Below are 17,189 nucleotides of genomic sequence, written 5' to 3' on the forward strand. Positions count from 1 at the left end.
CTTCAACTACTGAAACATAGGGATACAGGCATACGTTCCGACATACTAACAGTCCGACAGTCATTAGACACCCTACCCCAAACCCTAACCGCAAGCATGACGCAACGCATGTCGGACCAACGCATGTCGGGAGCAACGGGTGATTTGCGCATGTCAGACTTTTGGTGTGTTGGATAAGCGTGCGCACCCCAAATATAGTATAAGTTCATATAGCCTACGCCCTACGGTATGTTCCCTCATTGTAACTCCCTTAACCATTTAAGGCAGTCATGTCCAAAGTCTGACCCAGGAGCTAATTGTGGCACGAGGGACGATTGTATATGGCCCGCAGCTTCCATCTTAGACCGGATTGCGCAACCGTGCTGCTGTTCACCTCCCTTTATACAGGCTGACTAAAAAGCTGAATAACTCGAAATCTACGGAGCTCTCCATGGTTTGGATAAAACGCGCGATGTTCGGAGGTCTTTGCTGATTATCCGGTGGTCTAGATGGGAACATTGGCGCTTTCTAGAGCAAGGATGGCTTCATTTTAACTCGCTAGCATTGACGCTATTTATTTAGCATCTAAGATGGCCGCCCAAACAGGATGTGAGTCCAGCGTGTGTTACATTACAAACGGCTCGGCAGTCTGCGGTTGGCTCTGCGTCCAGCAGGAGGCAGCAGATGGGTTAACTTGGTCCTGGGCAGATACACCATTTCTCTGTATAATTTATAAGGATCCCTTACTCATTCTCAAGATTTGAAAGACTGGCTCTTTGCGTTTTATTTCAATTTTTGTAGATTTTTGTTTCACACCTGGTTACATTTGGCTACACTGCCATTTGAACAAAAGACAATTTATTGGACTGTGAATGTAATAACAATGCAGTGCCTGCATGTGAAAAAGGCATTGACATTGCAGTGACTGTAGTTATAGGCCTACTGTATAACATTGTTGTAATGTGATGCATTTGTACAGTTACATTATGTAACTTTGATGTAGTAGCCAGGTAGTATGACAGGAGAAGCTGTTAGCCATACGGTATACTATTTTCATATTTCCAATATGCCCCCCTTTGAAAAACTGGATAGAGCTGTAGATAGAGCGTGTATAGTGTATATAGTTGGAAGTACACATAATAGGATGAAGCAGTTTGTGGTGCGGTACATTGTGACTTGGAGAGGAGAGAGGATTGTAAGTGATATTGTGTTCTCCACACCAGGCTCTCTTTATAGTTGGTTGGCCCACGACAGTGCCTGGCTGGCATCGCCAAGGTAACAAGTGCGTGATCAAGCTACTGATGGCTAGTTCTGTCAGGGTGGGTGGCCTGCCCTGTGGGCACCTTGCCCAGTCTGCACAGACACATGCACATACACACATAGACATATACATGGATTAAATGGCCTAACAAAGATTTCGTTTTTTCTTATATACAAATCCTCACAGATACATTATGTACTACTGTATACATGTACATACTAATGTACACACTTCATACATCATATTACAATATCATCAGCATCGTCACCTTTTATTTAGACTCGGGAGTACAGTTGAGGGCCAAGCCCTCATTTTCAATGTACAGCCGAGGTTACAATACATAATCCAAATTCATTACAGATTTACAGAACTGAATTAAAACAGCAGCAATCACGGTTAAAAGTGTTAAGGACCATTGCTCTGAATGTGGAAGGCCAAGCAAGGACCCTAATTTCTCCATTGGTGTTTGGCATTCATTATGTTTACTCCTATTATTATTATTTAGTTGTATCTCTGATTCTGTCCTGAGTTTCATACTGCGGTACTACCATGAATAAAGGTCCATCTATACACAATCTATACACAATACAGTATGCATATTACACACACACACACATACATACATGCACACACGCACGCACACTTGTGCACAGACGGGCAAAACACCTCCAAATAATACTCCTTGATATCCAGCTTGTGATTGTTTGTGAGTCTGAACACCTGATGCTGTTCCAGCGATGTGAGACTATAAGAGAGCAGATGTGAGAGGCAGGAATCCCTGTAGGACCCTCTGGGCTTCACTGCTTCATTAGAACACACACTATTTGAGATGACAGAGACTCAGCTTAGTACGGCTACAGAGATTCCCAGGCTGTGGGCCAGGGCCCCCAAATAATTGTGAAAACTCTACGATTTTAATTATTAGCCTATATAAAGAAAATGATGTATATTGTTGGTATATTGTTTTTGTAATCTTGAAAAAATGGTTTTCATTGTGATACCGATAGATAGGATAAATGTGTTGTCTTTTCCTAGTTTTAATCACTGAAGCACTATTTTATACTACCGTACTGTATATACAGTAGCTATAATATATAAATAAAAAATGGCTCACATTGCATTGCAAGGTGTTATAAGCTTGTAGATACTACTATGCTATTATGACTATGTGTTATACTACTACTAATAATAATAATACTAATTTAATATTATCGTCTCAATATGGGGCGCGTTCGCCTATTAGTTTGCATTGCACAGTGCGCTCTGTGCACTATTTCCGAACGCTCCCCTAATATCGTCACAGTAACGATATCGAGGTATTTGGTAAAATATCCATATCACCCAGCTCTAGCCCTTAGCTCTAGTCTTATTTTCTTTGTAGGTTTCTTTTTTTTTCTTATCAGCCAATCCGTGTCATAAAACGACTCATAAAATCCTCTCTCAGTTCAGCAAAAGATTGGTCTGGCCTGGTCTTCTTGACCGTCCATGCTGGAGCTCAGTGGGGGGTCCTCTATCCATAGCAACCTTGGCTTGGCTGTGTGAGATCACACAGTGGTGGAAGGAGAAGTACAAGGTATTGGCAGCAAAACAGATCTGCTATTTTTAAATAGCCAAAGTATAAAACGAGGATTAAGTGGTTAATCTGTATCGACATGTGATATTAAAAACCTAAATTCAACTAAAGCAAAAGTACCTCACACAGTTGATTGATTGAAATTGATTTACATTTTTATTTCACAGTATGTAGAATGAGTAAATTTCAAGCGAAAGCACAAGTCAATACAAAAACTGTTACTGTGGACGACACCATGATTAAGCTCACACTTGTTTACAACAGGGTCCACCATTTTCAATTAATCAGAAGATGAAGTTGTACTTAAGTACAGTATTTGAGTACATGTACAGTACATGGTTACTTTCCTCCACTGCCAGTGTCCAGCTCTGAGCTGCTATAGAAGCAGACTGTTCCAACCCCCCGTACAGCCAGTACTGTACCTCACCATACTGTTCCAACCCCCCGTACAGTACAGCCAGTACTGTACCTCACCATACTGTTCCAACCCCCCGTACAGCCAGTACTGTACCTCACCATACTGTTCCAACCCCCCGCACAGTACAGCCAGTACTGTACCTCACCATACTGTTCCAACCCCCCGTACAGCCAGTACTGTACCTCACCACACTGTTCCAACCCCCCGCACAGTACAGCCAGTACTGTACCTCACCATACTGTTCCAACCCCCCGTACAGCCGGTACTGTACCTCACCATACTGTCCCAACCCCCCGTACAGCCGGTACTGTACCTCACCATACTGTTCCAACCCCCCGTACAGCCAGTACTGTACCTCACCATACTGTTCCAACCCCCCGTACAGCCAGTACTGTACCTCACCATACTGTTCCAACCCCCCGTACAGCCAGTACTGTACCTCACCATACTGTTCCAACCCCCCGTACAGCCAGTACTGTACCTCACCATACTGTTCCAACCCCCCGTACAGCCAGTACTGTACCTCACCATACTGTTCCAACCCCCCGTACAGTACAGCCAGTACTGTACCTCACCATACTGTTCCAACCCCCCGTACAGCCAGTAGTACTGTACCTCACCATACTGTTCCAACCCCCCGTACAGCCAGTACTGTACCTCACCATACTGTTCCAACCCCCGTACAGCCAGTACTGTACCTCACCATACTGTTCCAACCCCCCATACAGCCAGTACTGTACCTCACCATACTGTTCCAACCCCTTGTACAGTACAGCCAGTACTGTACCTCACCATACTGTTCCAACCCCCCGTACAGCCAGTACTGTACCTCACCATACTGTTCCAACCCCCCGTACAGCCAGTACTGTACCTCACCATTAACCGGCCAGTATGTGCTATAATACTGGAGCTGGCAGCTGCCCTACGACTTGCATTAAAATGTCATATTAAATGTGTGGTCGCATATAAAACATCTGGTTTCATCAAGACATAATGGACATCATGGATCATCTTTGTTTTTACTATATCGCTGCTGCCAGGTAGAAACCTTATATACTTTTTAGGAAATGGAAATCAAATAATAACCTGTGTTCCAACGGATACAATGTAGTTAATATTTACTCACAAGCTCTTATTAATGCTTTTCATTGGTTCAATATTTATGAAACCCACAGACACACTTAACCATTTTCAACATGGCATTGCTATTTTGGGCATGTCATTATAGGCGAAAAGGGCATTATGCACGCGGCCGCCGGTCCAGACGCGGCCGCCGGTCCAGACGCGGCAACTGCCGATAGCAGCCGCGGCAGTGTACCGTGGCTGCCAACATGCGTTGCCTCTAAGACACATGCGTGGCTGGTTAAAACTCACCCGTGGCTTCCCTGTGAGGTTAGGGTTAGGTTAGGGTTTGGGGTAGTGTGTTAGCGTGGCTGGTTAAAACTCACCCATGGCTTCCCTGTGAGGTTAGGTTTCTGGTTTAAGGACTTCAGTGTTTTGTACCATACTATTGTATGAGTACCGAATGTTTGCATTCGCCATCTTTGTTGAAGAAGAGTCTGGGCAATTAAGTTTTAGTCTTACTAGAAGTACTAAAAGTTTCTCAATCTTATATTTAGTTTTAGTCTGGTTTAATCTAGTTACCTCTGAGGTCAATGATTAAAGTGTGATTACCTTTGAGGGGATTAAGTCCACCCATCAAGCCCATTAGTGTCAACCTCAGACCAAGATGGTCTGATTTTGAATCTGAATGGCTTTGTGTTTCTGCTATTGTCCTGGCTCTGCTCTAATTAAGAGCAATTTAGAAGTTTAGCATTTAAGGGTTTGTTTACTACCCTGTTTCCTGTACTGGATTGGTATTGTTTAAGCCTTGGGGAAATGTGGTGTTTAAAATCCACTGCTTCTCTGCATATCTCCTTTCCCCCTCTGTCCAGGTTTGATTAGATTCTAATCCACAAACTTCCAAGGCACTAATACCATGGGTCATAAAGTGTTGTACAATTAATAAAGTAGTTTATTTTGCATTATTTATATTATATCTATGTTGGTTTAGTCTATCTGCTATTGTGTTCCTAGTTTCACCCACATATTAGGTGAGGGTTTGGGGTAGGGTGATAGCGTGGCTGGTTAAAACTGGTTAAAACTCACCTGTGGCTTCCCTGTGAGGTTAGGGTTTGGGGTAGGATTTCAGACTAATGAGGAAACACTGCCATGGCGGTTGGCGACAGTTGGCGGCGATGCCGGCTGACGCCGGTGCAGGAAAATGCACTCGCTCTCTCTCTAAAATTGGACATTCATTTATGAAAAAAGTCAAAAAACATAAAAAGATGAAAAATGCTTATAGAGATACAAGATTTCTGCCCAACAGCGATGTGTATGTACAGTATATGTATATACAACTTATGCTTCTCAATACTGATCAATATATTTGCTCTTTCTTTTCATGCTTAGGCCACAATTGGAATTGACTTCCTGTCGAAAACCATGTACTTAGAAGACCGAACGGTAAGTATTCCAGTCAAACCTACAGACGGTCACTTTAAAGCATGGGGTTCTCAACCCGTGGGTCGCGACCCCTTGGGGGGTCGCCAAATTATTTTAGGGGGTCCCCAAATTATTTTCACGATTTTTCAAAAATAGCAGACCTACAAGCTCGTAGCGTGCCACTCGGTGGCGCGCTATGAGCTTGTAGATCTGCTATTTTTAAATAGCTAAATTATAACAATGCTTAAAACACCAAAAGGGGTTCCCACCCAAAATGGTTTAAGGTTATTGTAGCAGTCAATTTATATTGGGGGTCGGGAGGGGGCAGGGCGGGGGTCCCGAGACGTTGCCAAAGCATTTTCGGGGGTCCCCGGCCAAAAACGTTGAGAACCCCTGCTTTAAAGCACTGGTTCCCAGCCAAATGAGTTGATACAGTTCCACTATTTTAACCATATTTTATACTTTAGCTATCCGAAAATAGCTGATTTATTATTCAAGCTCGTAGCTCATTGTGGTGTGCGAGCTTGTAAATTGGCGATTTTCAAAGCATTGCGGAAAATTGTAAGTAATTAAAAACACGTATAAATCTTCTCATAATGTGGGATCCCTGGCACAAAATCTGTTCAGATGGTGGTCCGGGTCCTTGACATTTTTGAGAACCCCTGCTTTAATGAACCCCTGCATTGTTAATTAATTAACAATGCTCATAACAAAGTCCTCATTGCATCCCTGGCCATTAAAACGGAAGATTCACCTTTTATACAGTACTGCACGCATTGAAATATTCCCTTAACGGCACTGTGTCATACTGTATGTCAACTCCCTAGCACAAGAAATGTAAATGCATACCTGTTTGTATGTCAGGTTATTTCCTGGGGGAAATTCTGCATACAGCTCCATGACCTTGGAAATGTCAGCTTGGAGATGAAGTCTACCTGTCTACCTGTCTGCGTGTGTGCGTGTGTGTGTGTGTGTGTGTGTGTGTGTGTGTGTGTGTGTGTGTGTGTGTGTGTGTGTGTGTGTGTGTGTGTGTGTGTGTGTGTGTGTGTGTGTGTGTGTGTGTGTGTGTGTGTGTGTGTGTTGCCGTGCTCGCGCCTGTGTTTGTGTGTTCTTGTATTACTATACTTGAGTGGGCCAAATATTCATAGTACACTAGAAATAGACATTGTGACAATTTTCCTTGTCCTGTCAAGAGAATTGATGTTTTATGTTAATTGATGTTTTATGTTTTAAGAAAAATTGGGGCGCCAACAATTAGGAAAAGCTTCAAGTTATGATTAGGCATTTAGAGGTTAGGTTTCAGATTTGTTATTATTATTATATACCTTTATTGAAAGGATAAACCCCTTGAGATGTCACATCTCATTTTCGAGGGGGTCCTCAACACAGATGAACAGTACATACAATATATACGGTACAACAACAGTACGTCCATATATACACACAAAACAAAACATGCCTTATTTTATGTAGTTGTGCACCAAAATACAGAACATCTACAGCTCACAACATGGTCAGTCTATATTCGTTGCGTGACACAGAGAATTGTCAACTAAGTATAACTCAGGCTCTAAGGATAGGTTGAGCTTTATGTTTTTTTTGAAAATGGCCCAAAAAAGGTAAAACTAAAAACGGCATTGAGAAATGTCCTAATATGTTTGTCCTCACACAAGTACAGTGATACCAACATGTCCGTGCATGCGTGCATGCAAGTGGGCACTGTGTGTGCGCGTGCGTTCCGGTCTCTGTTGTGTGTGTCTGGGAGGGAGCCAGCATCCAGGCTGTCTCTGCATGGTCTCGTGCGGCTCAGCCCTGCCTCTCTGATCCCCAGGTGAGGTTGCAGCTGTGGGACACGGCGGGACAGGAGCGCTTCAGGAGCCTCATCCCCAGCTACATACGAGACTCCACCGTGGCCGTGGTGGTCTACGACATCACAAGTATGTCTCTCTCTCTCTCGCACACACACACACACACACACACACACACACACACACACACACACACACACACACACACACACACACTAGGCAACCGGATATATTGTTGCTGTCGGGCGAAACCTCTTATCTACATAATGTGTTCTCTGGTAAATGAATGCCCTACTTGTACTATCATACTACAGCATCACACAAAGGCATCAAAAGTAACATACCCACAAGCTTGAACGCAACGCCTTTTGAGCTTGTAGATCGGATACTTTTGAATCCTGAAAAGGTTTCCACCTGACAGAGACGATATATCATAACCGATTTTTAGTAACAATTATCAACTAACTTAATCTGACTCATATAGGTGTATATATTTTTTTAATTATCATATATCAATGAATCACCAATTTATATCTTTAAATTATACGTACATTGATGGCGTACAACATAGAGAAATAGCCTGTAGTGCTATTTTCACCTTAGAAAAATATTAAACGCTCCATAAACTGCGATATTCTGAGCCTTATAAAACTTAATTCGAGGTCAATAACACAATAACACCGATCGGAGCCACACAACACAGCCAGTAGGCACAAGTTGGAAATAACCGTGATATTGATTTGAAGTCATATCGACCAACCGCAGCTCACACGCACAATCGATTTCATCAGTCACTTAGTGTGTCAAGATCCTAGATAGCTGACTGCACACACACAACGGTGACAATCTCATATACTTAAAATGCATAAAGATGGCTGACTCAGCATTGGTCATTAGGCCTATCAGGCCTCATTCACACATAGAGAACATATGTTCTGTGCTCTGCCTGTGTTTGATGGCCGCCTCAATGCTTTTCAAATGGGAGTCACATGGTTTGACCAAACATTTGTGTTTGATTGCCCCCCTCTCCCCAATCAAACACAAGTGTTTGGTCAAACCATGTGACTTCCATTGGAAAAGCATTGGGGCGGCCATGAAACACAGGCAGAGCACAGAACATGAATGAATTAACATACTACATATACATATAGACTAGCCCAAGATAGTTTATTTTACTGTACTGAACGTTCAATTAATTTCATTTATAGACAAATTAGATATGCAGAAACATCAAATCGAACCTTAATACTTTTCTCAAATTCTGTACTGGAACACTAAATCATCGTTAGTTCTATCCGTCCGTGGCTGCAGTTATATCAAGACCTGCTTGGGCCGTTTTGCATTGTCTTGTTGACTTTAAAAAGACCCTTTCTTTTGCTTTGTTCTCTTTCACTTGTACCGTCGCCTTTCAGCAGTGATAGTTCCGTTAACTTTCTACATAGGGAGCCTGATATGGCATTGAGAGCATTGGAAACCATGGGAAGAATCTGTCTCGATTCCATTTGTGAGCATTAATGGCTCAAATTTAATATGTTAAGAAATGGGAGCCGTATACTTTAACTTTGATGCCCTCTAGGAGATTAATTTTTATGAGCAAACATGTTTCCTTCTCACAATACCATGTTCTTCTTTCACCTTGAAACCGATGTGGGGTCTTTCTGCTCAAATCCCAGCACAGGAATGTGACATTACCTTTGCAAGCATGCATACCAAATAAATGCCTGTGACAAGGCCAAATGGATTTGTAAAGAAAGATAGAAAGAGAAAGAAAGAAAGAAATAGTGCAATTATTGTAGTTCATGAACCCTTGATGTTCAACCTATCAGTCTCCATAAAGGAGTGGAGGGAACACACTCACAGTGAAGGAATTTAGGACTCGGAACAGCTGAACTGAATGAAAAACACAATAATTATTATTATTTAATGTTTTTTGTAGCCCCAGGAATTCCACAGCAGCTCATTACAGAGAATCCCTTTGATTATTCTTCATTTGTGTTCTTGGCCAACAGATGTGAACTCCTTCCAGCAAACCTCCAAATGGATTGACGATGTGAGGACAGAGAGAGGAAGTGATGTCATCATCATGCTTGTAGGCAATAAAACAGATCTGGCAGATAAGAGGTATGGAATAATAATCACTCCTGTTCACAAGCCTGTTGTTTTTTTTAAATATATGTGTATTGGTAGCAGGTTTCAACAATTTAAGTTTAGTTTGAACATACCATTTTTTCCCCATTTTCTCCCTCACCCCATCCCTCCCCTCACAGTTATCGTCATCATTAAAACAATATAAAGAAAAATAATAATAATTGAGTACAGACACACAAAAACAACAACAAAAAGTCCAAGCCACTATGTTTTGACTGGATGGTAAACAGGGTGTAAAATTAGGGCATGGGGGCACAGAGGGAGAGCAGAACAAATAGTGGAAAATAGCAAAATAACCTGTTAATTAACCTGGTGCATTTGTATGCACTATATATGCTTTATACTGTATATGAAAGATTAAAACAGCACTTCAGCACACATACACAATACACAGCGATGCTCTTCTTTTTTATGCAAATGATGAACGCAACAATGAACTAGGTTTGTGTAAAACTTTTCAAAAACAAACTCACACTTAAACCATCAAAGTGGAAATAGCGGCACTCCAAATTAAAAGATGCAAGACTGACTCAGATGCAATTTCTCATTTTATTGAGAACGCGTTTCGGGCAATCAGCCTTCCTCAGAGCAGATTGAATCTGCTCTGAGGAAGGAAAGCTGATTGATGGAAACCCTGTATAGTATGTCCAAAAGTGTTGGACTTTTCTGGAAATGGAAAATTGGGACCAATCTCATCGGTTAAATATTTATATTTGTGAAATCCTTAACCACTTTCACTTTCCTTCTAAATACTAACAGTTTTCTGAAAACGTTTACAGAATTGTCAATGTTCACTAACAAGCCTCTCTATTGAAAGGTATGAAGATGTATAGGTTACAGCAGGTCTAAATGGGACCCCCAAAACGATCAAAAATGTAACGCGGCATGTTGAGCTTATAGATCAGCTATTTTCGCTGCTTTTGCACAACAGTGTTGTACGGTGAAGTAGGGCTGTCATCATCATCATCCTTCGAGTGCCCTCAAGATCTGCGACACAAGCTGCTTCCACTGGTCTCTGTTGCTCATTGCCACACCAAGTTCATGCACAGTCAGTCCTGCTGTGTCCTATACTCGGAACATCTAGAAATGTTAGAGGTCTTGTTCCTCTTGATGGGTAGGGTAGTCTCCACAGAAGAATATCCGAAATGACCTGGTCTTTTGTTCTGTGGCAGGGCTGTAGGGCATTACTTTATATATTTTAAATATGAAAAAAGAATTACAATCTAGCACACAAATATAAAGAGAGACATCACAAGAGAGAGAGAGGAAGAGGACACACTAACTCTTGTACTGTGTGCAGTAGTTTAGTCAATAACCTGCCATACACTAGCGTGTTACAGGCATAAATCACATCGCTACATGTGAATAATGCATAGGCTACGTGGTATGTCCATTTGTTATATTAGCTCAATTCTGACCCACGGTAGATTATTCATGCAATAATCTCTCCATCTATAGTACGTTATTGCTGCTGTTCTGTGGTAATGAATGGCACTCCTGTCCTCCAGTTCTTCCTTTGATATATTAAAATCCTCTGTTCATGTAACTCTGTGAGCCTGCAGACTTTACTGTGGGGTCTAGAATGTACTATCAAGCGGGCAGGCATAATTATTGTGGTTGTTTCCTAGTGATTTTCAGGTCACTTAAACCCTACAAGCTCATATTGTGCAACGAGTCACGTTTGAGCTCGTAGATAAGCTATTTTGTCAGAATGCTGGCCTATTATGGCCAGAACACGGACGCTAGGATCTGTGTGGTTTACAAAGCAAGAGCTCTGCAGCAGTGAGTCAACCTTCAGCCCTGCCGTCTATTTAGCCATGCCGTCTATGGGCAACTGGCGGCCCGGGGGCCACATGCGGCCCCCACCCTCACTTAATGTGGCCCACAGGTTAATACTGATGAGTATTCCAATTAAAATATAGCAAAACAGGCCCGTGTAGCGGTCCGGGCACCTAGGCTGCTAAAGCCAGCCTGACGGCGTGTTACGGGCTTGACTCCCGATCCCGACGACCTTTGCCGCATGTCACCCCTCATGTACACTATCCAATAAAGGCAGAAAAGGCCCAAAAATATATCTTTAAAAAGAAATAACAAAACAATAATTCAGGATTTCAATTCAAATATAGGAACAATAGCAGATCTACAAGCTCAAAACCCTCCACAGTGCGACGCGTTTTGAACTTGTATATCTGCTATTTTTCATACGATATACAACGTTACGACTGGTTCCTTAACGTTTCTTTTAACGGTTCCATATTTTGGCCTTCAATACAAATATAACGGCAATCGGACGCTGCGCTCATGATTTGAGGAATTTTGTTCAAAACGGGCAAATCCTGCAAACATTGTAAGCAAATCTTAGCTGATCAGGAAGAAATTGTTAGCAAAACCGGCCTCCTGCTGGCATTATAACTATAAATGGCCTATCTGAAAAAGAGAAGTATTTCCTTGGCCTCTAGGGAGTCTGCGTACCAAGTTTCACTTTTAGATTAGCTGCACACAGAAAACATAGTCTCGGCCATGCCTTCGGCCTTGGTGAGACAATAACAGATAGTTGCGGCCCTAATATAAAGATAAAATTGTACCCACACCAATTCTATTGATGCTGAGCAGACACCCAGCGCTGCAGCACGTATTCGTATTCCCACCAGCTCACTCGCGCCTTAAACCCGACAACTAATTGATCGCCGTGAAGGCAGGAAAAGTGCTAGTGATGGCAGTTTGCAGGAGGTGAGTGACTGCAGGGCTCAGTCGATACACATTCACAGGGCCATAACAGACATAAAGCATCGCTTTCAGACTGCGGGGAGATGGCTTAGCTGAGACTGCCATAACATTTCTGTGTATTGACATGCTGCACAAGCCAAGCAGGCCAATACACTATGCACTTGCACACTATGTTGGTAATATATTGTTGATTTCCACCAGGCCGAAGGCATGGGAGAGAGTATGTCTTGCGCCATGTCTGTCCGTCCGTCATTCCGTCACTCCCTACATGCCAAAGCCGAACCTCTGTCCTCTGCAAACCACATTTTTTTATTTTACTCCTACGGATTTTATCATTTTATTCACATCGATTCATGTTTTTGCCTATAACTATTAACTACACTGATTTGTGTAAAACTTTGTATGTGCACTCATGGAAAAACCTTTGTCCTGATTTTTGTATGCCTTTTATAGTGCCGGCCACCAGGAGGCCAATTTATGTGAAACACATTTCTTTATATGGGGAGAGCGTAGTGACGCGTTCGGTAGGATTTTGGCTTATTTGGGCGCCATCTTCCTGCCTACATGTAGGCTAGTAGGATACTAGGCTACTTGGCTGCCAGTCTGTAGTTCGTAAGTTTGCTTGTCAGTGACGCTGGTGTCTATACTGTCACTGCAGTACACCATCTTCCATCTCTCCTACCTTTGACTTTGACAACTCTTCTACTCTATGGCTCTGGATCGACGGTGGTATTATTATTATTCTCCGTTAGAAAATGTTCGGGTGTTCTGATCTGATAGCCGGCTCCCCTCATGTCAAAACAGTTCTCAATGTTTACATCTTACTTGACAAGAAGATATGTGGACATATCCTTATGGAATCAGTCATGTGTTCTCTCTGCAGTAAATTAATAATCTGTCTGTAGGCTATGCAATCTGACCATTATTATTTTGATTACACTGTCATGCTCGTTTGAGGACAGGTAGAGAGCAGAGCATACATGTGTTTGGGAATGTTGCTGAAGGTTATGTTATTTTGTCAGCTGACACCCAAATCAAAGAAACCATACAGCGTGTATTTAATTATTTGATAATTAAGCAGCAGCCTACTACTATAGCCTACTGGTAGGCAGGAAAATGGCAACCAGAATAACCCGTTCTGAGTGAAACTCTTCCCTACGCTCTGGCCCTATATTAGTCCTTCAGATTGTTATCCAAATATCATGCAAATCATCAGTGAAGGCTGGATAGCCAAAACGTTTGTCCTGTTCAAAAATGAAATATACATTTTGAACTGAAGTCTTGGTGTGTGCGACCCACTACCGTTATTTTGATATGTTTTGAACGGGTAGCGCATCCTACAGTCAGGGCGCGGTGGTCACATGAAGAGCAGTTAAATAAAGCACATTTTTTGCTCGTAGATTGGCTTGCAAATGTGTGTATAACACGTGTGTATAACACATAAGCACATAGCGTGTGTATACAGTTATATGCATATATTTCAGTCTGGGTGTCAGTGTCACGCACGCACACGCACATGCACGCACACACACACACACACACACACACACACACACACACACACACACACACACACACACACACACACACACACACACTGTACAAGTTCAAATCCGGGCTCCGCCAATCCACACAGACAATTAAAACTGACCCTGTCACAATTACGTGGTCTTCTTTTTCTCAAGTTCAGTCTGCCATGTTTCTATGGCTTATTGTGCATATTGTTCTTATTGCTTATTGCCTTCCTGCTTGGTCCCGCCTTATCGCTGCTTGCAGCTATATTCTGTATTTGGTTTTAAGTGAATAATTGTCTCTATGGCTGAACGGAGACTATGTTTTTGTGAGTACATGATGGTTTTGGTCTATAAACCTAGTTCTGCTGGTCCTTTTCGCCCGGGAATTGGTGCATATGGGAGCTCGCTTGTGGAATGAGACCACGTCCACTTCCTTTCTAACTGTAAATGGAAACTTTTTATGATAAGAAGTCCCACCGTGTTATGTCCTCTGAAGGACATAACATTTAGCACTTGCCCTATAGGTGACTGGATCACTTGCTGTAGATCTAAAAGCTCGAAATATATCACGTGTAAGCTTCTAGATATAAACATTCTTCCCCACATGAAATGCAACCTTACCACGACACAATTAGTATTCAGTGAGACTGTTACCTTACTTTACTTTACTTTATTTGTTTATTTAGATGGGACAATGCATATTAATGGACATAAATGCAATGTAAATACACCGGATTTAGCAAAAATGCAAATTTTCATCCGCAGTCCCCACATGAAAACAAAACAAAACAGGCAAACGGTACCTTACATTAGGAAATTAAAAACATACATACACAAAAAAAGTACAAAGGTGTAAAGTGCATCTATGTAATTTAGCAGCGTTTTAAGGGCAATTATAGCAATTACAATTTCTTCATAGGGGTGACACAGAACTCCTGAGCTACACTGTTTTCGGAAAAATATAAAATTCTTGAGTATAAAAGAACAGGCAACTGGCTGTCAAGTATTTTTCCCTAATACAAGCAGGAATTTTATGGTGTATGGAGAGAAAAGGGGAGTGGATATGGTAAAACAAAAACATGATTGATTGACGCATAATTGCATCATTGCCATAAAAAAGTTTAATTTTTTTCCTTTTCTTTTTTCTTTGCCTTTGCAGCTCATCAGCGTCAAATGTTGGTGTTGAATCAGAATCAGTTTATTGTCACATCACAGATTTACAGGTGTAAAGAAGTGGGTGAAATTAGGTTTTGTGCAAGTTCCAAAAAAAGACAAATTATGTTCGACTTAAGGTGCAAAAAAGTAGCAACACATTGGATCCACATAACAGCATTGTATCTTGTAGCTGGCTTGTTGCTGCTAGAGTAGTGAACGCAGCATTAGTCTTGTTTTGACTTTAGGGTACTTTGACAAAGTAGGTGCATATAAATCTATGCAAATATTGTGTCATATTGTTTATTGTGTCATAATTAGGGTAAATCAACTTGCACTGTCTGACATTTGTTGGGAATAATCCCACCCGCTGACTGTGAGCGTGGAGCTTTCAACAACAAGTCATCAGACTTGTGAATATGAATGAATGTGTGGTGGCTGGCTGGGGTGATGGTAGTATTTTTCCATCTCTAAAAAGGCGCTGTATGGGTTTTGTTATTCATTTGATGGGTTTTTTTGTCATGTTGTTTTTTGCTTATAGCTTGTTGACAGCTCAGTGGGAGAAAAGCAATCGTTTTTTAAACTGACACGATGACACAGCGTTCTCAGCCCTGACCTCCGCATCACATCCTCCCTTCGGTGGCGACGTGACACCTTTTAACCTCACGTCAGGACGTCTCCGGTTGAACACACACAAATAACACGTGTGAGGCTCTGGCAGGGCGCCGTGTGATTGTTTAGTGCACTCTGTTCTACTCGATTTAAGCAGCGGCCTGTGAAGTTGATTTTCAATGACATCAAGTGGACCGGCTGCTTGCTCTTGTGGAAAAGACTCACTGTTGGTTCTGGTGGTTTTGCAGGGTAGAGGTTTGTTGTCCTGCTGTTTTAGCTTTGTTATGATTGAAGTTTATGTCTGGGGACGGTAATGGTGTATCTCAACGATAACCAACCCGTGGGCTGCAAGTGGGCCCCCAAATGATTGGCAAAACACACACAAGAATTTAATTATTTGATATAAACAAAGGCCATGACATAAGCCATGGTATTTTTTTTCTTTAAAAGCCTGAAAAATGTGTTTTCATTGGGAAAAGATTAGGAACTTAAAGTAGACTATGTTAGTTCCTTTAATCCAAGCCAGAACACAATCGATGTATTTATTCATCATTAAAAATAAACATGCTCTGAAAAAGCACGTGGCCCACCTAACACCATTTCCATGTTAAGTGGTCAAATGGGTGAACGCTTTTGAGATTTTCAAGTCTGCCCTTATTTGTCAAGGTCTTGCAGGATGGTGTATCTCCCTTAGTTTTTACCTGGTTTTAGAGTGGGAATTTAAAGCCACATCCGTGCACCAATGAAGCACTAATGTGGTGGCCATTATGAGAGCCGGTGTCTGTCCATCATGTCTTGCTGTGCTATACCATGTGCCATCATGATGAATAAGCTGGCGTGTTTAAGTTGGAACTCCGAGGAATGCATCTAGAAATAGCCCCAGTACTGGTGCAAGTCTCTGTCAGGTGGTGTTATTATGTAAATGCCGCTCCAGTGCAGTGCCTTTGTTCCTGCGGCAGAAGCTTTTTTCTTCACGAATCTCCTGAATTCCTTCTTCCTCCTCAGTGTTTTCCCCTGTTTGGAGCTATCATGTAAAGTAGTGGTTCTCAAAGTGCTGTTGGAGGACCCCAAGTGGTCCTTGAAGGGGTTCCAGTCTCCAGAGCGTCCCTAGCAAAATCGGTGATGTGATGCGTAGTGAACTTGCAGATATACATTTTTTGAAACTTTTTGAAACACAAATCTTGTATGGGGGTCGATGACCAAATCCATATTATTTTGGGGGTCCTTGGCATGAAAAAATTGGAAAACTACATATTATGTAAAGGAAGCTGTAATGGAAACACTGTATCCTGTGTGATTATTGGTTCTGGATTATTATCATTTTAACATCACATTGTTATGAATGATTATGTCTGAATGGAGTGTCCTAGCAGGGAAATGTAAACAAGGTGGACAAGGATACAGGTCCATCTGCATAGTGTTTCCCGGGGAAGAAGAACTGCTTTTAGCCAACATATTGTACTAGGGCTGTCTGATTACATCTGTAGCCTTGGGGTTATTAACCTTTCATCCT

The 17,189-nt window shown here is 42.0% G+C and overlaps 1 protein-coding gene across 2 annotated transcripts in view; it reads left to right on the top strand.

Moving 5' to 3' along the window:
- Positions 1-17,189, top strand: part of rab6ba (RAB6B, member RAS oncogene family a) — an 88,145-nt gene that overhangs the window by 51,895 nt on the left and 19,061 nt on the right. For both annotated transcript variants that reach the window (XR_013790497.1, XM_079506850.1), the window contains exons 3-5: positions 5,683-5,736; positions 7,547-7,652; positions 9,533-9,644. Coding sequence is in view for 1 of the 2 variants with exons in the window: in XM_079506850.1 (XP_079362976.1) it covers positions 5,683-5,736; positions 7,547-7,652; positions 9,533-9,644 (272 nt within the window). In the remaining variant the exon portion in view is untranslated. The remainder of the gene's footprint in view (positions 1-5,682; positions 5,737-7,546; positions 7,653-9,532; positions 9,645-17,189) is intronic.

This window comes from Electrona antarctica (assembly GCF_951216825.1).
Source record: "Electrona antarctica genome assembly, chromosome: 7".
NCBI classification, from domain to species: domain Eukaryota; kingdom Metazoa; phylum Chordata; class Actinopteri; order Myctophiformes; family Myctophidae; genus Electrona; species Electrona antarctica.